Source organism: Hakea prostrata, chromosome 2 (genome assembly GCF_041222555.1).
Source record: "Hakea prostrata isolate BN-2017 chromosome 2, UWA_Hpros_2, whole genome shotgun sequence".
Taxonomy (NCBI): domain Eukaryota; kingdom Viridiplantae; phylum Streptophyta; class Magnoliopsida; order Proteales; family Proteaceae; genus Hakea; species Hakea prostrata.
In genome coordinates this window covers 11,081,885-11,099,328 of record NC_142601.1, presented here as the reverse complement: position 1 = coordinate 11,099,328, position 17,444 = coordinate 11,081,885, and the positions used below count along the sequence as shown (strand labels likewise).

The window sequence follows — 17,444 nt, the reverse complement described above, 5'->3', positions numbered from 1 at the left end:
GTATGACTATGATGAAACATTTAGTCCTGTGGCTAAAATCACAACAGTTCAAGCTCTTATTGCACTCGCTACAAGTTCAAATTGGAAGTTATGGCAACTGCTAGATGTAAAGAATGCGTTTTTACATGGTGAATTGGATCAAGAAATCTTTACGTAGCAACCTCAAGGGTTTGAAATTACAACACACCCACATTATGTATGTAAAGTTGAAAAAAAAACCCTTTATGGACTAAAACAGGCTCCAAGAGCTTGGTTTGGAAAATTTGCAGAATTTCTTCAAATTGCTGGGTACTTGATGACTTCTGCAGATTCTAGCTTATTTGTGAAATTCAAAAATGGACAGATGTCTATTATTCTGATATATGTTAATGATTTAATTATAACAGGTGATGAGAAGGAAGAAATAGCCACAATTCAAGTCAATGTGGGAGTGGGATTCCACATGAAGAAACTTGGAGAGCTACATCACTTTCTTGGGCTTGAGCTTGAGCAAAGTGAGGAAGGGATATTTCTATGTCAATAGAAATATGCAAAAGATTTACTTGTTCAGTTTGGGATGTTTGAGAGAAATATTTGTATAACTCCAATGGATGTTAATGCCAAACTTTGCATAGACGATGAGGAGGAAGATATTGAGAATCCAACAAAATATAGGAAGTTGGTTGGAAGTCTCATATATTTGACGCTAACTAGGCCTAATATTGCTCAAGCAGTTGGTGTAGTCAGCAGATTCATGCAAGCTCCAAAGAAGTCCCACCTTGAAGCAACTCGAAGAATATTAAAATATATACAAGGTACCATTGATTTTGGTGTACTGTATAAAAAAGGAGGTGGTTGTAAGTTGAGTGGATTCTTTGATGTTGATTATGCTGGAGATCAATTTACAAGGAGAGCCACAACAGGTTATATCTTTAGCCTTGGTACAAGAGTAGTCTCATGGTGTAGCAAAAGACAACCAATTGTGTCTTTATCAACAACAGAAGTTAAGTATAGGGCAACAGCAATGGCTGCACAAGAAAGCACATGTCTGGTAAGGCTACTAGAAGAACTTAATCAATTTGTGGACTATCCAGTAAGTAGGGCTGCAATTGGGCCGGGCTGGGTTGGGCTTTTGCAATCCCAAGCCCAACTCTATATGTTCTAATCTGATCACATTCCTGCCCTGACCCTAGTTCAGGGCCAAGGATTATTGTCCGGCCCTAAGCCCTACAGGGCCAAGCCAAGCCCATTCCCGCCCTAGTTGGCCCTAATTGGGCCAGACCCTGATTGGACCCTAATTGGCCCTGGCCCTGACCCTAATTGGCCCTGTCCCTAGCCCTGATTGGCCCTGTCCCTGGCCCTAATTGGCCCTGACCCTGATTAGCCTTGTCCCTAGCCTTGATTGACCCTATCTTGGCCCTAGCCTTAATTGGTCCTATCCTTGGACCTAAAATATTAAATGAAAAGTCCTAAAAATAAAATTCATAGAAATATAAGATGATTCAAGCTCATACAAAATGATAAAATAGTCAATAAGTTGATAGTGTTACTTTAAACATAAATAAATCCATACTCCATAATTCTATATTGATCTTTGAAAGTTTTTCATTGCTTTGATGATGGAAATTGAAAACCTCTCCCATTACTTTGGTGATGGAAATTGAAAAAACCTCCCATTGATATCCTTATTCAACAAAAAAAAAAAAAATCATATTCAAAACTTTGTTAACAAGTAAATCAATGATAATTTAGTATTGATATTTTTTTCGTAGTTAAAGAAAATTATATTTTAGTTACAAACATAGCTATCTGTTCTTAATTTTTATTTTTATTTTTTTTCTTCTAAAATATCACATTGGAGGCAAAAGAAATATGTCAATATTTATGATGAGAAGTTGGGGTGTAGATTTGTTAGATATTAATTCTCTATATAATAGCTTTTATTATTTGTAATGTATTATCTCTCCTTAGTCAAAAAAAAATCTATGATTTTTTGGAACTTAAATGACTTATTTCGAAAAATAAAAATTATCGTAAAAATAATATAAAAAGTGAACTCATAGTCTAATATGATCAAAATAACTGAAGGTCAAAGTCGAGACTTATAGTTATATTAATGTTAATGTGAAGATTATGGTAAAAATTTAATACATGATCAAGGTCAGATTAACATTAAGACTAGAGCCAAAATTAGGGTCAAGATCGGGCCAAAATCAGGTGGATGCTTACTACATTGGTAATAAAGATATAATTTATTTTTATTAATTTTTTACAAAACATTATCATGTTTTTAAAATTTGACACGTATCAAATATTCACTCATGTGGATTATAATTAATTCCTCTCCATATGGGTGGAGGGTCCAAACTCATATCAGAGCCAAAATCATGGGCCTAGATCAAAGCTAAGATTAGGGTCAGGATCAAAGCCAAGATCAGGGTTAGAGTCAAGGCCAAGTTAGGGCCAAAATCAGGGCCGGGCCTCAATGGGCTAGGCGGGCCAGAGAGTGAAAGTGCAATTAAGCTTGCAGAAAATCCTGTGTTTCACACTAGAACAAAACATGTTGAAGTGCAACACCATTTCATAAGGGAGAAAGTCCTGAAGAGAGAAATCAAGATGGTGCCAATCAGAACAGAGGATCAAGTAGCAGATATACTAACTAAAGCACTTTGTCACAACAAATTTTCAAGGTTTAGAAAGCTAATGGGAATATTGAACAGAGGGTTGGCATTGAGGGAAAGTGTTGAGATGCATCACCAACCATATGTTGCCATTGAAGAGATCCGTTGAAGACCATAATTTTAAGAACTGCTAGATGTGGTTTTGACTGAGCCCAAATAAGAAAGGTTCATTTAGAGACCTAAGTAGTAGGGAGTCATTAGATAGTGTTGTTGGCTTTTAGGAAGTCAAATTGGATTGTTGTTGCTGGTTTTAGAGAGTCATCTGGGTTGTTTAGGAGTCCATAAAAACTACATTTCAGTTTCAGTTTCAGTTTTTAAAGTTAAAAAGAGCATAGCTTTGTAAACGTATTGATTATTCAATTCAGCAGTGAGAAGTTCTATTTTCTACCCTATTTTCTGCTCTGTTTTCTTAACAATAAGTTTGTCTCCCCATAATTATTCCTAAAAATCTATAATTTCCAAGAATGGGGAATTCACCGTGAAACCGGTGGAAAAAGCCTTGTTCAACATCAATCACCCAAACTAGCTGAACGAAAGTTCACAATAGTGAACTTCCTTATGAAAACTACAACTTCACTTAAAATGATGGCTAAAAAATGGAGAATGAAAAAAAAACAAAAAGTAAATAATAGTTCAAAATGTTTGTATTTTGGAGAATATAGAATATCACAGCTTGTATCTCATCTGCTAAGATGATATCATAAAAAGAAAGTATATATCAAGGAGTTTAACTTGATAATCACAATAAATAAGGGCTTAAAACTAATTGTTAATTTAATACTCAAGAATCAATGGACTTAATAAGAATTGCATCGCAGATGGTCTCTCTTTTGCAAACCACTCCAACCGGTTTAATGAGCAGCCGTGCCTTGGACCCTCTTGGGATAAAGATTTTAGTGATCCCAAGTCCCAAGTCCCAACCACAAGAGTCCGGATCACCTCCTCATCAACTTTGGGTGGGGCACATGTGGGATCCAGTGGATTCCACTACTAAATTTCTTTTTATCAATAATGTTGACGGTGTTGATCGCGCCACGTAAGCAAAATATGATCGAACGGTTGAGAATCAAATGACAGGATATACTTGTAAATATTAATTTTTATTTATACATTTTAAGGGTTTAAAATTTATTAATTTACAAAATGAAGTCCCTCGTATACTCGACTCCCAAATCCCTCTCTCATTCTTCTCAAGTTCTTCTTTGTCCGGAAACGTAGCGAAATTCATATGTACACTGTAAAGTGGTTAGGCCCCCTACTAATGGGTTTTCTCAAGCACCACCGTCCGACTCGCAAGAAGGTGAGGCCTTCTCTGGCAAGTTTTGGAATCTAATTGGAACCCTTCTCGGCGTTGAAGATGAACACACATTGTTGCGTCTAGAACTTCTTCGAGAGCCGGATACTGAGATGACCGCCTTAAGAGCTCTACACCCAAGTTGGAATAGCTGAGGTGCCTACACTCACAAAGAAAACAAGAATGGTCGGCCAAGTTTTGGCAGGGGAACCGCCTCCGACGCCCAAGTCAGCCTAGACAACAATAAGAGTTCTTGAGAGAGTTCTCAAGAACATAATGAATAATTACTCAGATGATTTCTCGTCCCTTTTTCCATGTAGGAGGTGGGTTTATATAGAGGTTACCTGGAGGCGGCGCTTCCTTGAGTTTCGGATCGACAGTTGAAGAGTGAGTGGAATATCTTCGGAATAACGGCTCCTTCTTTGTCGGACCAGATAGAGCCGTTATCTGATGACTCGTCTCCCCAATTCTCGGAACGGCCTCATTGAGTAGTTATCTGTAACTAACTCTTCTGACTTGGCCATCTATAACATCACTCTTGGACTTAGTCCAAGTGGGCTTCTTGAGCTTATTCTGTGCATGTTCCCTGAAGGGGTGAATATGCTTCCTCCCGAGGGGGTTTTCTGTGTCTCTCAAGGGAGAACACTATTCCTCCCGAGTCGTCAGAATAATCATGTCCAGAGGGGGTTTTCTGTGCCTCTCAAGGGAGAACACTATTCCTCTCGAGTCTTCAGAATAATCATGTCCCAAGGGGGTTTTCTGTGCTTCTCAAGGGAGAACACTATTCCTCCCAAGTCGTCAGAATAATCATGTCCCGAGGGGGTTTTCTGTGCCTCTCAAGGGAGAACACTATTCCTCCCGAGTCTTCAGAATAATCATGTCCCGAGGGTGTTTTTTGTGGTTCTCAAGGGAGAACACTTTTCCTCCCGAGCATGCAGAAGACACATGTCCCGGGGGGGTATGTGTTTTACTCCAAAAGGGATTCTCAGAATCCTCCTAAGAGGACTTCCCTTAAAGAAGACTCCTTTATCCCGAGTGGGGGTGTACATTCGTCTCGGGGGGTCCCTCAAGCTATATTTTCTCCACAACACACATTTTCGAAAATTTATCAGGTCCATTTCCTGGACCACAATTTTCTTGTAGATGTGTGATATGTGTCCCAACATCACATCAAATGATAAAAATCTATTTATAGGTCATATCAATCAACTCTTTGATGTGACTTATAAATGAATTTCAATCATTTAATGTGATGTTGAGACACAAGTCACACATCTACAAGAAAATGAATGTTGTAAGAAATGGACCTAATATTGGTCCCACATTTTCCATCTTCTGCAGATTCCTTCCAATGTCAATGCAAGCACGGTCTGCCATATCCAAGAAGTCTTTTAACTATCTCAAATATCTCAAGTGGTGAAGCTCCTTCAGACTTAGAAGACCCTGATTGATAAAACAGCTTTGTTCTCTTCACAAGCAACAGCACCCTTGTCTGCTCTTCTTCCAAGACTTCGATCTCTTTCTCAGCTACCTCTAAGAATCCTTTCACATCTCTCACAAACCCACCTCGATCAATCATGCTGGGTTGCCCCAATGACTGCGAAATCTCAGCCACCCGAGCTCTCAGAGTAGGGCATATATACCTGGGCAAAGCCATCATAGTCAATTATGGCTGCCTTCTTCACATTTGAGAACTCAGCACTAAGTCCTCTGACCACGGCTAACCCTAGCTTTATATACTTGATTCTCCTTTGTTCGTTCTCTGCGGCAATCTTACTAAGGTCATGGTTGTGTTTCATTAGAAAGTTTTTCCCTTCGTACCAGGCTACCTCTTCAACTACAAAGTGAACAAGTGTTGTTTTTCCATGGGTGCATTTAACATCAGAGAGCTTTCGCAGTGCCGTGAGATTGAATGCTTGAGCATTGCCTCTGGAAGTTCCTGCATTCATAAGATTGCCAGTCTTGAGGATTGCTTCAAGAAGTTTCACGAATAACCCACGTTTTCTGAGCTCGTCGCAGGCCAATTCCAAGGTATGTACAGATTCCTTAGACTCGTTGGATTTCACGGTCGTAGTTCGACCTGAATAACAGAGCATCTAGGAGGGTGAAAGCATGGGGATCAGCTTCGAGAATATTGAAGAGGAAAGAAAGATTCTTTGTTCTGCAAGTTTTGTTCTGTCGCCAATGAATTCTTTGTTTCTTCTTCTTTGGTGGGGGCAACTTTGTGAAGTTTCTCGAGGTTTTCAGTGTCAAAGCCACGGCCCTCAAACAGAGCATTTAAGATCTGTTGACGAGATATGGCAACAGACTATCTCAATGAATTTTGCTTACGTGGCGCAATCAGCACCGTCAACTGCAGCCAGCAACAGCTGCAAATAAAAATTCCCCTAATTCCTAGTAAATTCTTGTCAACTTGCATTGCTTGAGGTTCTCTTCTTCTGTCTGCCTGCTAATGAGTCAATCTACTGATTTCGTATTTCGTTTTAGTGTTAGACAAAAATGCAATGCGTTTGATCCCATTTTGTGAGATTTTCGTTTTAGAGAAGAAGAAGCAATGCAATGCATTTTCGTTTTAGAGAAGAAATGCATCTGTGGAGACAGATTCTGGAGAATACTACAAACTATTTTAACTTGATTATTTTGAACTGAGTCTAGTGTGAATGAATAGCACTTTGGTTGTATTGGTGAGCCGGGTGTCGTCGGACAGCTTAAAAAAGAATCAAAACTTTTCAACGATCGACGGTTAAACTTTTTGTATGTACCACGTGTCGCCCATCCAATAGCGTTCACTAGGATAGGCGCTGCAGAGGATTGATTTTGACTTGTAAGTGCTCCCCCAACAAAGGGGTGATCCCGACTGCAGCCACAATGGTTCGTAGTGAGTGAAGTCGGGGAAGCACTAGCTGTGCGAGCTGGACTACTTGAATGCATCCAAATGAGCCTCCAACCTTGCCTTTTAGAGTCTCATAATAAATATGAAATAGAACAACAACAACAACAACAATAAGTCTTGTCCCAACTAAATGGGGTCGGCTACATGGATTCTTGCCCTCCAATCAGTTCTGTTCGAGGCCATGCTAGATACAAGGCCTAAGCTATACATATCATTTCTCACCACTTCTCTTAAGGTTATCTTAGGTCTATCCCTAGCTCTTCTAATTCCTTCAATATGGATTATATCACTTATCCGAACAGGAGCATTTATAGGTCTCCGTTGAACGTGGCCGTGCCACCTCAAACGACTTTCTCTAAGCTTATCACTTATGGGAGCACTTCCCGGACCAACTCTAATATGATCGTTTTATCTTATCTATCCTAGTTTTTTTAATGATCCATCTTAGCATCCTTATTTCTGCTACACTAAGTTTATCTATAAGATTCTTTTTAACAGCCCAACACTCTGCACCGTACATCATAGCTGGTCGAACAACGGTCCTATAAAATTTTCCTTTAAGCTTTAATGGAATACGCCGATCGCATAAGACCCCGGTCCTATAAAATTTTCCTATAAAATAAATATGAAGTAGAAATGCTATTTTTTTTTTCAAATAAATATTTATATTAGGCATTTTGGAGAAATTCTAGTAGAGGCACAAAGTGTAGGATTATTATAATAAAAATCCTATTGGATAGGTTCAAGAAGCCCACATCTTTTTTTTTTTTTTGGTAGAAAAGAAGCCCACATCTCACCTTTACACCATTATAGATGACATGTACAGCTCGTTCTGTGCCCAGCTCTAATGCATTTACCGTCATGTTCCTAAAGGTGTAAAATGGCTTGGTAGAGACACTCCAACATAGTGAGCAAATTTTTCAACCTATACGGTTTAGGCTTTATATTCATGACGTGCTCAATTTCGAAGTAAGATCTACTTTCTTTCAACGAAACTGACTAAAACCGTAATTAATGGCGTTAAGTTCTATTTTAACTATTTACTAGAAAAAATAGACATTAGATTTAAGATTAAATAATTGTCAATAATCCAATTATATGGATTGAAAATTTCTCTCCATCAGGGTAGAAGATTCAAACTCTCGAGTCCGGATTTGACAAGGAATTCTTTCTCCATTGAAGGTAGGGAAGATTGATCTCTTTCCAATCCTTGATTTCATTGATAGAAAGTTTCCGTACCCAAAAAGAATGAAAGAAAAAAGCTAATTGTTGATGCAACCAATCGTGTACTCATAGCCTCCCACCGAGCCAAAACATGCACAAAACACAAAGCCAAAACAAATGCTCTAGCGAGATTTGCAACCATAAAAACTATATCCCTAGATAATCAGACATGCTTATAAATTCTTCACGATTCGTCAATAGCATGGCCTAGCTTGGTACCCTTCTTGAATTAAGGTGGATCGAGGGGAACTGTTCATGCAAATACAGATCTTGATTTGCATGCATTACTTACCAGGATGATTTCTGGTGACAAATCAATAACACACACACGTATCATCCGAAACAGGTTTCTTTTGGCTGCAAACTTGCCAAGAAAAGAGGGTTTCTGCTACTGGAATAACAACTGGCTACTACAGGGATTGCTCGGACACAAGGATGGACGATCCACAACAAAATCCTTATGGAAGTAATTGTTTTTATTGGTGGGACAGGTAATGTTGAGAACAACAGGAGGAAGAACCTCAGAGTTAGGTGGAAGGCCCATAATTTCTGTGCAGGAAGGTTAGAAGACACCAGGACAAACAAAAACTGAGGGTTCCAAAAGAAAACTTGAATATGCCCCCACGTTCCTGCATCTAATCATCACCCCCATGATATATATATATATATATATATATATATATATATATATATATATATATAATATATATATATATATATATTAAAAAAAATTAAAGAAATAAACTTTGAAAAAAATTGTCATATTGACCTATAAGAGTTGGAAAAATATCAGCTCATTTTAACTTTACATACTTCACAGTACAGAGAATTCCCCCCCCCCCCAAAAAAAAGAAGAAAAAACCTGAAAAAAAGGGGGGGGGGGAAAGAAGCTTCAAAAAATTATGCTACAGAATTTCCAAGCCCCTGCTTGAAAGATCAGAAGGCGTAACAAGGCATGCATTGGAGAACATATCATCTTAAATAGCTACTCATTGAGAATTAGGAGGGAAAACCTTCTGAATGAATGTCAAGAAGCGCTGTGCATAGAATGCTGGGTCAACAGCAGAGATGGACAAGGAATCGAACTGGATCGATTTGTATGCGTGTTCGATCTTCTTACTCACGTTGTAATCCTGCAAGATGTCAATGATACCCATGTACAAAACAACGTCATATACCTCATGGAACAACTGTGTGTTATCTTTCTCTGCAATACGCTCTGCTCTTGCAGGCATGTTCACTCCGAGCTGGATCTGCAGCCTGCTTAAAAAGAAGTGCAAAAAGCACCAAAATTCAAATATTGAAGGAAAGATAAAGCATCAAAACATCTACTTGGGATGGCCTGGGAAAAGCAGATGCCTAGTGATATATCATCATGGATTTGGGCAGGCCCATTAACAGTAGGGTGGCATCATACCTTGCTGTACCTGGAAGTAGAAGATCTACTTCCTCATCACCAGCAGCTGATGCCCTCAATCGTCTACCTCTAATGTGAGGGCCGACAATAATACTACTATCATCACTTCCACGTGGCACTAAAACGAGGCTTTGTGGGTAGCTGGATATATCTTCTTCTTGGCTCTCTGCATTGAATCAAATATCGTAGTACTAATCAGTCTAATGGATAACAAGCTTTATAAGTTAGAACTATACCATTTTTTAGAATGCTCAACTATTGAGGTACAAGAGACGGTTGTTATGCTTAAGCATAATATTCATCCAACCTCACTCGTGCACAGAGAACAAAGAACCATAATTAAGCCCTTATGAATAAGGATGACAACCCCATCTAGATGTACACAAGGATTTTACCACAATGCATGAGCCAAACGAGAGGCATTACTTGCTCAAAAAGTAATTTCATATTCTAAGCAATAACATTGCTTTAAGCCGGACCAACCAAAGCATTCTTTTGAAAATATCCTGTTATTTCTCTTATTCTGGATTTCTCTAGAAATTGAAGTAAAAGCATTATTATCATAGCCTTCTACTATATTATTATGCCCCACCTAATCAGAGACACAGTATCAACTATATTTTTTGTTTTACATACAAAAGATAACAATGGTTGGTGGATCACAGTAGGTCGAGGTATCAAAACAGCCTCTCAGGATAAAAATTAGTACACAGGTACCTTAAAGAGTAGCCCGCAAGGTCTCTATATCCTTGTCCTTGTTGACCATTTCAACTCAAAAAGAAAGTAAAAAGTTTGACCAAATAAACAAAAGCACAAGTTTAGTGATCGCAATTGAATTCTTTTATCAAGCAACTCAGCCCAATAGAAGAGGATCACAGAGTATTATGAGGAACACCTCAAAAGTTTCTTCAAAAAATTCTGTGATCCATCTCATGACATATATAATAAACAATAGTTTTTTTTTTTTTGGCGGGGGGGGGGGGGGTGGGGTTGGGTGAATCACAAATAAGAGTGTTTAATTTATCTCGGCAATAGTTTTAGAGCCTAGTATCACAAATAGAATATTCTTTATCCTCATTTGGATACACATTAGCCCTTGTTTCTATTTTAACCTAGTTCAGAGTCTGTTACAGATAACGAGATGAGTTTCATACTAAGCTTTAGGTTTCATTAGGAAAGTATTAAGAGTTATATTTGAGTTTCCTTTTGTAATCCTATTACAGTTTATTACAAATGTGCTTTGCTAGTACGGTAGAACATACAGATTCTATCACCTAGCCCTGTTCTTCAATTATTCTCACTTCTTCTCTCTACCTAGTACTCATTACAGGTCTTGGGATTGTTTACATGGTATCAGGGCCATAATCTATTGCCGGTTTGAGAGTCGTTTCAATTTTTAGATTGAAAAACGGGGCCCTAGTTCAATGAAGAAGATGAACTAGAGTTCCCATAAAGGGTTCTCATATGTGGTTTGCTAGTTGATGAGCATGGCAATCTCAAGGTTTTGGTGCAAAGTTCATCTGCAGATTTTTGGTATGCTGCCTCTGATTTGCTTTTATGATCATAGGATTTTGGAGACTTCTTGTTTCTGTTGATGTGTCAGGCTGGTTAGATGGGTTCTTCTTTTCAGTAGTGAGAAATTTTCTTCATAGATTGTTTGCCAGTTTATGTTAAGGAATTAATTGCCGGTGGAGCTGCCAGTTGCTGGGTTTCGCTGTTGCAAAAAGAAGACTACCCTGCTTTATTGCAACCTTCTTTTAGTTTTCTGGCTGGTTCATTAGTTGCAGGTTACTGTGTGGTCATTAATCAATTAGAGTCCTGTTTCTAGGGTTCTGTTTTCTGGTTTCAAGTTTCTTGAGTTTTCTTCGAAACTTTGTTCAAATCGCAAGTTCAAGATTTGTTTTCTGGTTTCGTTTTTTCTTCTACAATCTGAGATTTGTAAACTGCAATCTCTGTGATCTTAAGCTTCAAACCCTGATTCTGGTTCCTACTGCGATCAGCGAGTTGCTTGATTTTTCTTGAAACTCTTCTGCAGTTTCAGATCTGTGTTTCTTATGGTGAGTCAAAATCGCGAAGAAGACGAAGACGGCTATGAAGAAGAACATAAGATTTGAAGATGAGTGGGTAGATACCCTGACAGTAGCACCAATGACAAGAAGATGTGGGATAGCAGCACTGCCATTCCAATCGAAACATACAAATTTTGTAGAGAAGAGAAAACCTATAAAAATCGATGAAAGCCAATGAAAGTGTGAGGTGAAGTCGTGAACATGTAGTCATGGGTCAAGGTGGGTCTCTGTTGAGGAAGAAGATGGTTCAATTGATTATTGGTTTAGTTTTGCTAGGTTCAAACTGCGATTCAGTTTGGTTGGTCAGAAGTTTTGGTTAAGTTTTTGGGTCCAGTTCTTGGTTCAAATTCTGATTTAGTTTTGGGTTCAACTTTTGGTCCGTTTTCTTATTCTATTTTCTGGTTCTGTTCCTGATTCCTAGACTTGCTTTATTTTATGTTTCCATATTTAATTAAGATTGGTTCCCCCAGTGTTTCCTTAAATTTAGGCTTATTCTCCTTCCAAGTTTACTCTTTGGCTTTTGTTTGGGTTTCCTTTCAAGGATTTCTCTAATACATTGATGCCATTCCTATTTCAATTTTGTGATATTTATAGATCTGCCATTCCTTTCCTTTATTTTTCATTGTCATACGTCTAGGATTTTATTTTTCGTTTTGGTTGAAGACATTGGGATTTTATTTATCGGATCTTCTGTTATGAAAGTTGAGGTGATTATTAGTTGCTTTTGGTCATGTGTGATGATACACATGAGGGAGAGATTGAAGATGTCAACTATAAGAAAGTTCTTTCCTTTTTTTGGATTTTAATGGACTCAAGGGTGAGTCTGATTGTTGGAGTGCCTTGGGGTAGAATTTTGTGGTCATTGGAGCTACACTTTTATGGAATTTTTTGTATAACCATAGGAGTTGCATTTTCATGAGATTTTTTGTACACACATTTGAGTTGCAATTTTATGTAGCCATTAAGGTGCTACATTTGATGGATTTTTCTTGTAGCTATTAGGAGCTACATTTAATGGACTTCTCTATTGTTGCTGCATGTTGCATTTTTATACCTTCACTAGGAAGGGTGTTTGATGTTCTCGTTGGTTGTTGTGAAGACATGGCTTACGGTGCTAATTTAAGCTTGTTGGTATCTGATTGCTATATGATTCAAGATTGATGCTCCTCTCAAGTTTATTCTTGTTTGTCCAAGAAGGAGCTTTGTTTGGGTATACTCCAACTTGAGGGGGAGTTTTAGAGATAATGAGATAGTATGATGCAACATGATAGTGGGAATCCCCATATCGAGGTTTTCTTATTGGTTTGGGTCTACGGTGTTACTGGTTTCCTTATTGGGACTATGGTCATTAGGTCCTAATCTAAGTGGGTATCATACTAAGCTTAGGTTTAGTTAGCAAATTGTTAACATTTATATTTGACTTTCCTTTTATAATCCTATTTCAGTTTATTATAAATATGTTCTTGTTGGTACGGTAGAACATATAAATTCTATCACCTACACCTGTTCTCTAATTATTCTCTCTTCTTCTCCCTCAGTCTCTCTTTCTTCTTCTCTCTACCTAGTACTTGTTACAGGCCTTGGGATTGTTTGCAGAGTCAATCTATTGTCATTTTGAGCCCTAGCTTATTCCATGTGTTATTCCTGGTAGGGTATTAGGAATTCTATCTTTTCTTTATAGTCTTAGTACAAATAAAGTGAGTGGATTCTGCTTTTCCTCCATCTCATCTCTTCCCCATTGTAAACAATCCCAAGATCTGTAACAAGTAGTAGGTAGACAAAAGAAGAAAGAGAGATTGAGAAAGACGAAGAGAGAATGACTGGAGAACAAGGTTGGGCAATAGAATCTCAATTTTCTACCCTACCAGCAAGCACGTGTTTATAGTAAACTGAAATAGGATTACAAAAGGAAACTTAAATATAACTCTTTCCCAATTAAGCTTAAAGCGTAGTAGGAAACTCACTCACATTAGGAGACTAATAACTAAAACCTAAACCAAAAAACCAATAAGGAAACCACTTATACCAAAGACCCAAACCAATGAGGAAACCACTATAAGGGGACTCTCTTGTTACATCATATTATCTCATTATCTTTAACACTCCTCAAGCTAAAGTATAAACAAATAAGCTTCAGCTTGTAGAAATAAGAATAAACTTGAAAGGCAACACCGCTCTTGAACCATGTAGCAATCGGACACCAACATGCTCAAATCAGCACCCCAATCAACGTCTTCACAGCAACCAACGAGAACATCAAAAACCCTTCCCAATGAAGGTCTTAAATGCAACATGCAATGGCAATAAATAAAAAAATAAAAAGAAGTCCATCAAATGTAGTACCAAACAGCTAAAAAAAATTCCACCAAATGTAGTAACCTAATGGCTACATAAAAGTCCACAAATTGAAGCTCCAACATGTGCACAAAAAATTATCATGAAAGTGCAACTCCCATGGCTACACAAAAATTCTATCTAAGTGTACCTCCAATGACTGCACAAAAGCCTATCCCAAAGAAGGCACTCCAACAATCAGACTCACTCTTGAGTCCATTAAAATCCAGAAAAAAAAGTTTCTTGCAGTCAACATCTTCAATCTCCCCCTTATGGGTATCATTACACATAACCAAAAGCAACTAATTATCACCTCAAATGATGAATACCTCAACAAATTCATAACAAAAGATCCCATAAATAAACTCCCAACTTCAATCATCCTCACACGACAAATAAAATCTCAAACAGATGTGATGTCCACCAAAGTAATGGCAACATAAGAAATCAGAACTTTTCAAAAGGTTATAGATAAATAAAGGAAAAGAAGGACAATCTATAAATATCACAAAACTAAAACAAGATGGCATGAATGGAATTGGAAGAATACTCAAAAGGAAATACAAACACAAGCCAAAAGATAAACTTGAAGGAGCATAAAATTTAAGCCAAACAATAATGGAAACACAAAATAAAGTAAGTCTAGGAATCAGGGAACTGAATCAGAAACTAGAATCAAGGACAGAATCAGAAAACCGAATTAGGAAAGAACCAGAAAAAAGAATCAGGAACAGAACCAGAAAAGAGAATCAATAACAGAGCAGAATTAGAAAACAAACCAGGACTTGAACCATAATTGAACCTAAAAACTAAACAAAGCTGAACCCAAAACTGAACCAAAAACTAATTGAACCAGCTTCTTCCTCTACAGACACCCTCCTGAAACTTGAAAATAGAACCCACTGAGACAATAACAAGACGGCACCAAACCTGCACCTGCAACTTCCCTCATCTTCCTCCTCTCCGCTTCCACTTTATCTTTAATTTCCTTTCTTATCAAGAAAACACCAACTAACAATCAACTATTGAAGCCCCTCAACACCAATCAAGAAACATAGTGCAGATCGCACACATCGCAAAGAGGAACCACCAGCACTGCCACTACTAGAATTATTGCTGAAAGCAGAGTCGAAGCGAGGGGCAAATAATCTTCTTCCTCAGTTGCCTTCACCACTAGGCCTAAAGCATATCACCGTATAATCTGCATGTATAACTCAGCTTTCTCTCACTAGTTTGAAGAATCGCCCAACAACTAAACGATCAACAAAAGCAATAACAAAGACCCCCAATCAAAGGGATAAAAGAAAGAAAGAAAATTTATTGAACCCCACAACTGACATTCTGAACTGTCTTCAAAGTTTTTTGTGACATTTTGCAGATTTGAATCTCCACAACTCCAGTTTTGCTCTTCACCGAAAAATTCAGCCTCACTATAAGACTCTCTTGTCTTCTTCTGCTACTACTAATACTTCTCCTCAGCCTCCTCCTTGTGATGAGAAACGAAAGCTGAAACCGAAACTTTTCTGCTTGGGACTGAGTCTTAAAAAGACGAACGAGACTCCAAAACCCTAACCAAAGAGCATTGTCGTCTTCAAAGATGATTTCTCCCTCCAAGCAAGAAAAGATCTAATACCCATGACCCTTTTTTTTTTGTTTTTAGGTCTGAATTAACCAAAGAAACTTGACAGAAACCAAAGATAAATCTTTATGGAAACTCTAGCTCATCTTCTTCATTGCACTAGGGTCCTGTTCGTCAAACTAGAAATCTAAACGACTCTCAAACCGACAATAGACTATGGCTCAGATACCATGAAAGCAATCCCAAGATCTGTAACAAGCATGGAAAGAAATATCGGGCAAAATATTGCTGAAACATGGCGATATTCCTCCAGCTGGTTACTCAGCGAAATAAAAAGGGACGAGGTTTACAAAAGTTTGACAATATATTGCCAAAAGGTTGGTGATATCGCGAGAATTTCAGCGATTATATATGATTTTGGGTGGGTTTTTTTTACCTATTTTCCACTCATATTTCTAGTATTTTCTCTCTTCTCTAGAGCTTCCCAGAACTTCTCCCTCCTGTTCCTTGCATTCTTGCCCTATATTCCTTCAATCTTTGACATCTACCAGTAGATCTTTTTGACAGGTATAGCGTTGTTTGCATTCTTGCCCTATTTTCCTTCGATCTATGACATCTACTAGTAGATCTTGCTTCATTCTTTGTTCATGCATGCCACCCAACATGAGGATCATGGTGGTGAGTATCATCATAGTCGTACTATGAGCTACACTAGGTTGAGGAGGGGCAGGGGGCCATGGGAGGCAGCAGCAACACATGCATGGCCATGGTTATACTAACGATACTTGATTGCATGGCTCCTATGGATACTACGACCATTTCGATCCGACGGACAGCTTGTCAAGAGCAATGGGATCCATAAGCTTGGAGGAGATCGTAGGCTCCACACCTACTTATAGTTGTGGGGCTTATGGTTATGGTGTCACTCCAGCTCATGGAGACGATGGTACATACCCATCTTTCAGGAGTTCGCACTACTATGGGTATGGTGATGGATCATCCATGAGCTATGATGACTTTAGAGGCTCCACATGGACCACACTTATGGGCGTTATGATGGTTGGGATTATGATCATCGGGGTCTCCCAATTATCCCTCCTGGAGGCTTGAGGACAACCGAAGTTGTGGAGGTAGTATATGGGTACGGTATGCCACCACCATATGCACCAACATCACCACACCCAGCAGAGCCTCTTCTGTATCCCTATTCTTATTGCCCTCCTGATGAGAGTATTCTTGTATTAATAATGACGCCAATTACAAAGCTACAGTTTCTCAGTACCTCAAGAACCATCAGCATGAAATGTCATCGAGTGAAATATGATGGAGGAGGGGATCATAGAAGCACACTTTGGCACGAGACAGGACTCGCAGCAGATGGATCGACCAAACCATGGTACTTGGTATTGAGATGATGGAGGATGGAGGTGGAGACACCACAAGTATATACTTAGTTGTATTTGTATACTTGTATAATGAGTCTTTGCTGTCTTTTTATTGCAAATAGATGAAGATCTCCGAATTTATTGCATCTTTGCATATTTATTTTGGTTTGAAATAATGTTCCAGAGTTCTAGTTTTACCCGTATACAGTCGGGTATGTGCAGATCAAGCACCCATTTAGGTGATGTTTTAGGCTAAAGTAGCACTCCCAGTGTGTTTATTGGCATCAAATTAGGCTACACACCAAATTTTGGCCCAAAATGACCTAAATACCCCCGAAATTGGGGGTCAAAATCCTACCAAAATTGGGTGAAATTTCGCACCTTGGTAACAAGTTTGAGGCAGAGAGAAGAAGAAAGATAGATTGAGAAAGAAGAAGAGAGAATAATTGGAGAACGAGGTTGGGCAATAGAATCTCTATTTTCTATTGTACGAGCAAGCACATATTTATAATAAACTGAAATGGAATTAATTACAAAAGGATACTCAAATATAACTCTTAATGCTTACCTAATTAAGCCTAAGCTTAGT

At 38.4% G+C, this 17,444-nt stretch overlaps 1 protein-coding gene and 1 pseudogene across 3 annotated transcripts in view; both read right to left on the bottom strand.

The window, feature by feature from the left end:
• Positions 1 to 3,931: 3,931 nt before the first annotated feature.
• On the bottom strand, positions 3,932 to 7,710 carry LOC149023715 (formin-like protein 4 pseudogene; annotated as a pseudogene).
• A 1,085-nt stretch (positions 7,711 to 8,795) lies between these two features.
• Positions 8,796 to 17,444, bottom strand: part of LOC149023714 (phosphatidylinositol 4-phosphate 5-kinase 9-like) — a 32,834-nt gene continuing 24,185 nt past the window's right edge. For all 3 annotated transcript variants that reach the window (XM_089144219.1, XM_089144220.1, XM_089144218.1), the window contains 2 exons: positions 9,489 to 9,654; positions 8,796 to 9,331 (listed from right to left, as the gene is read on the bottom strand). In XM_089144219.1, the coding sequence (XP_089000345.1) occupies positions 9,061 to 9,331; positions 9,489 to 9,654 (437 nt within the window). In that variant the 3' untranslated portion in view covers positions 8,796 to 9,060. The remainder of the gene's footprint in view (positions 9,332 to 9,488; positions 9,655 to 17,444) is intronic.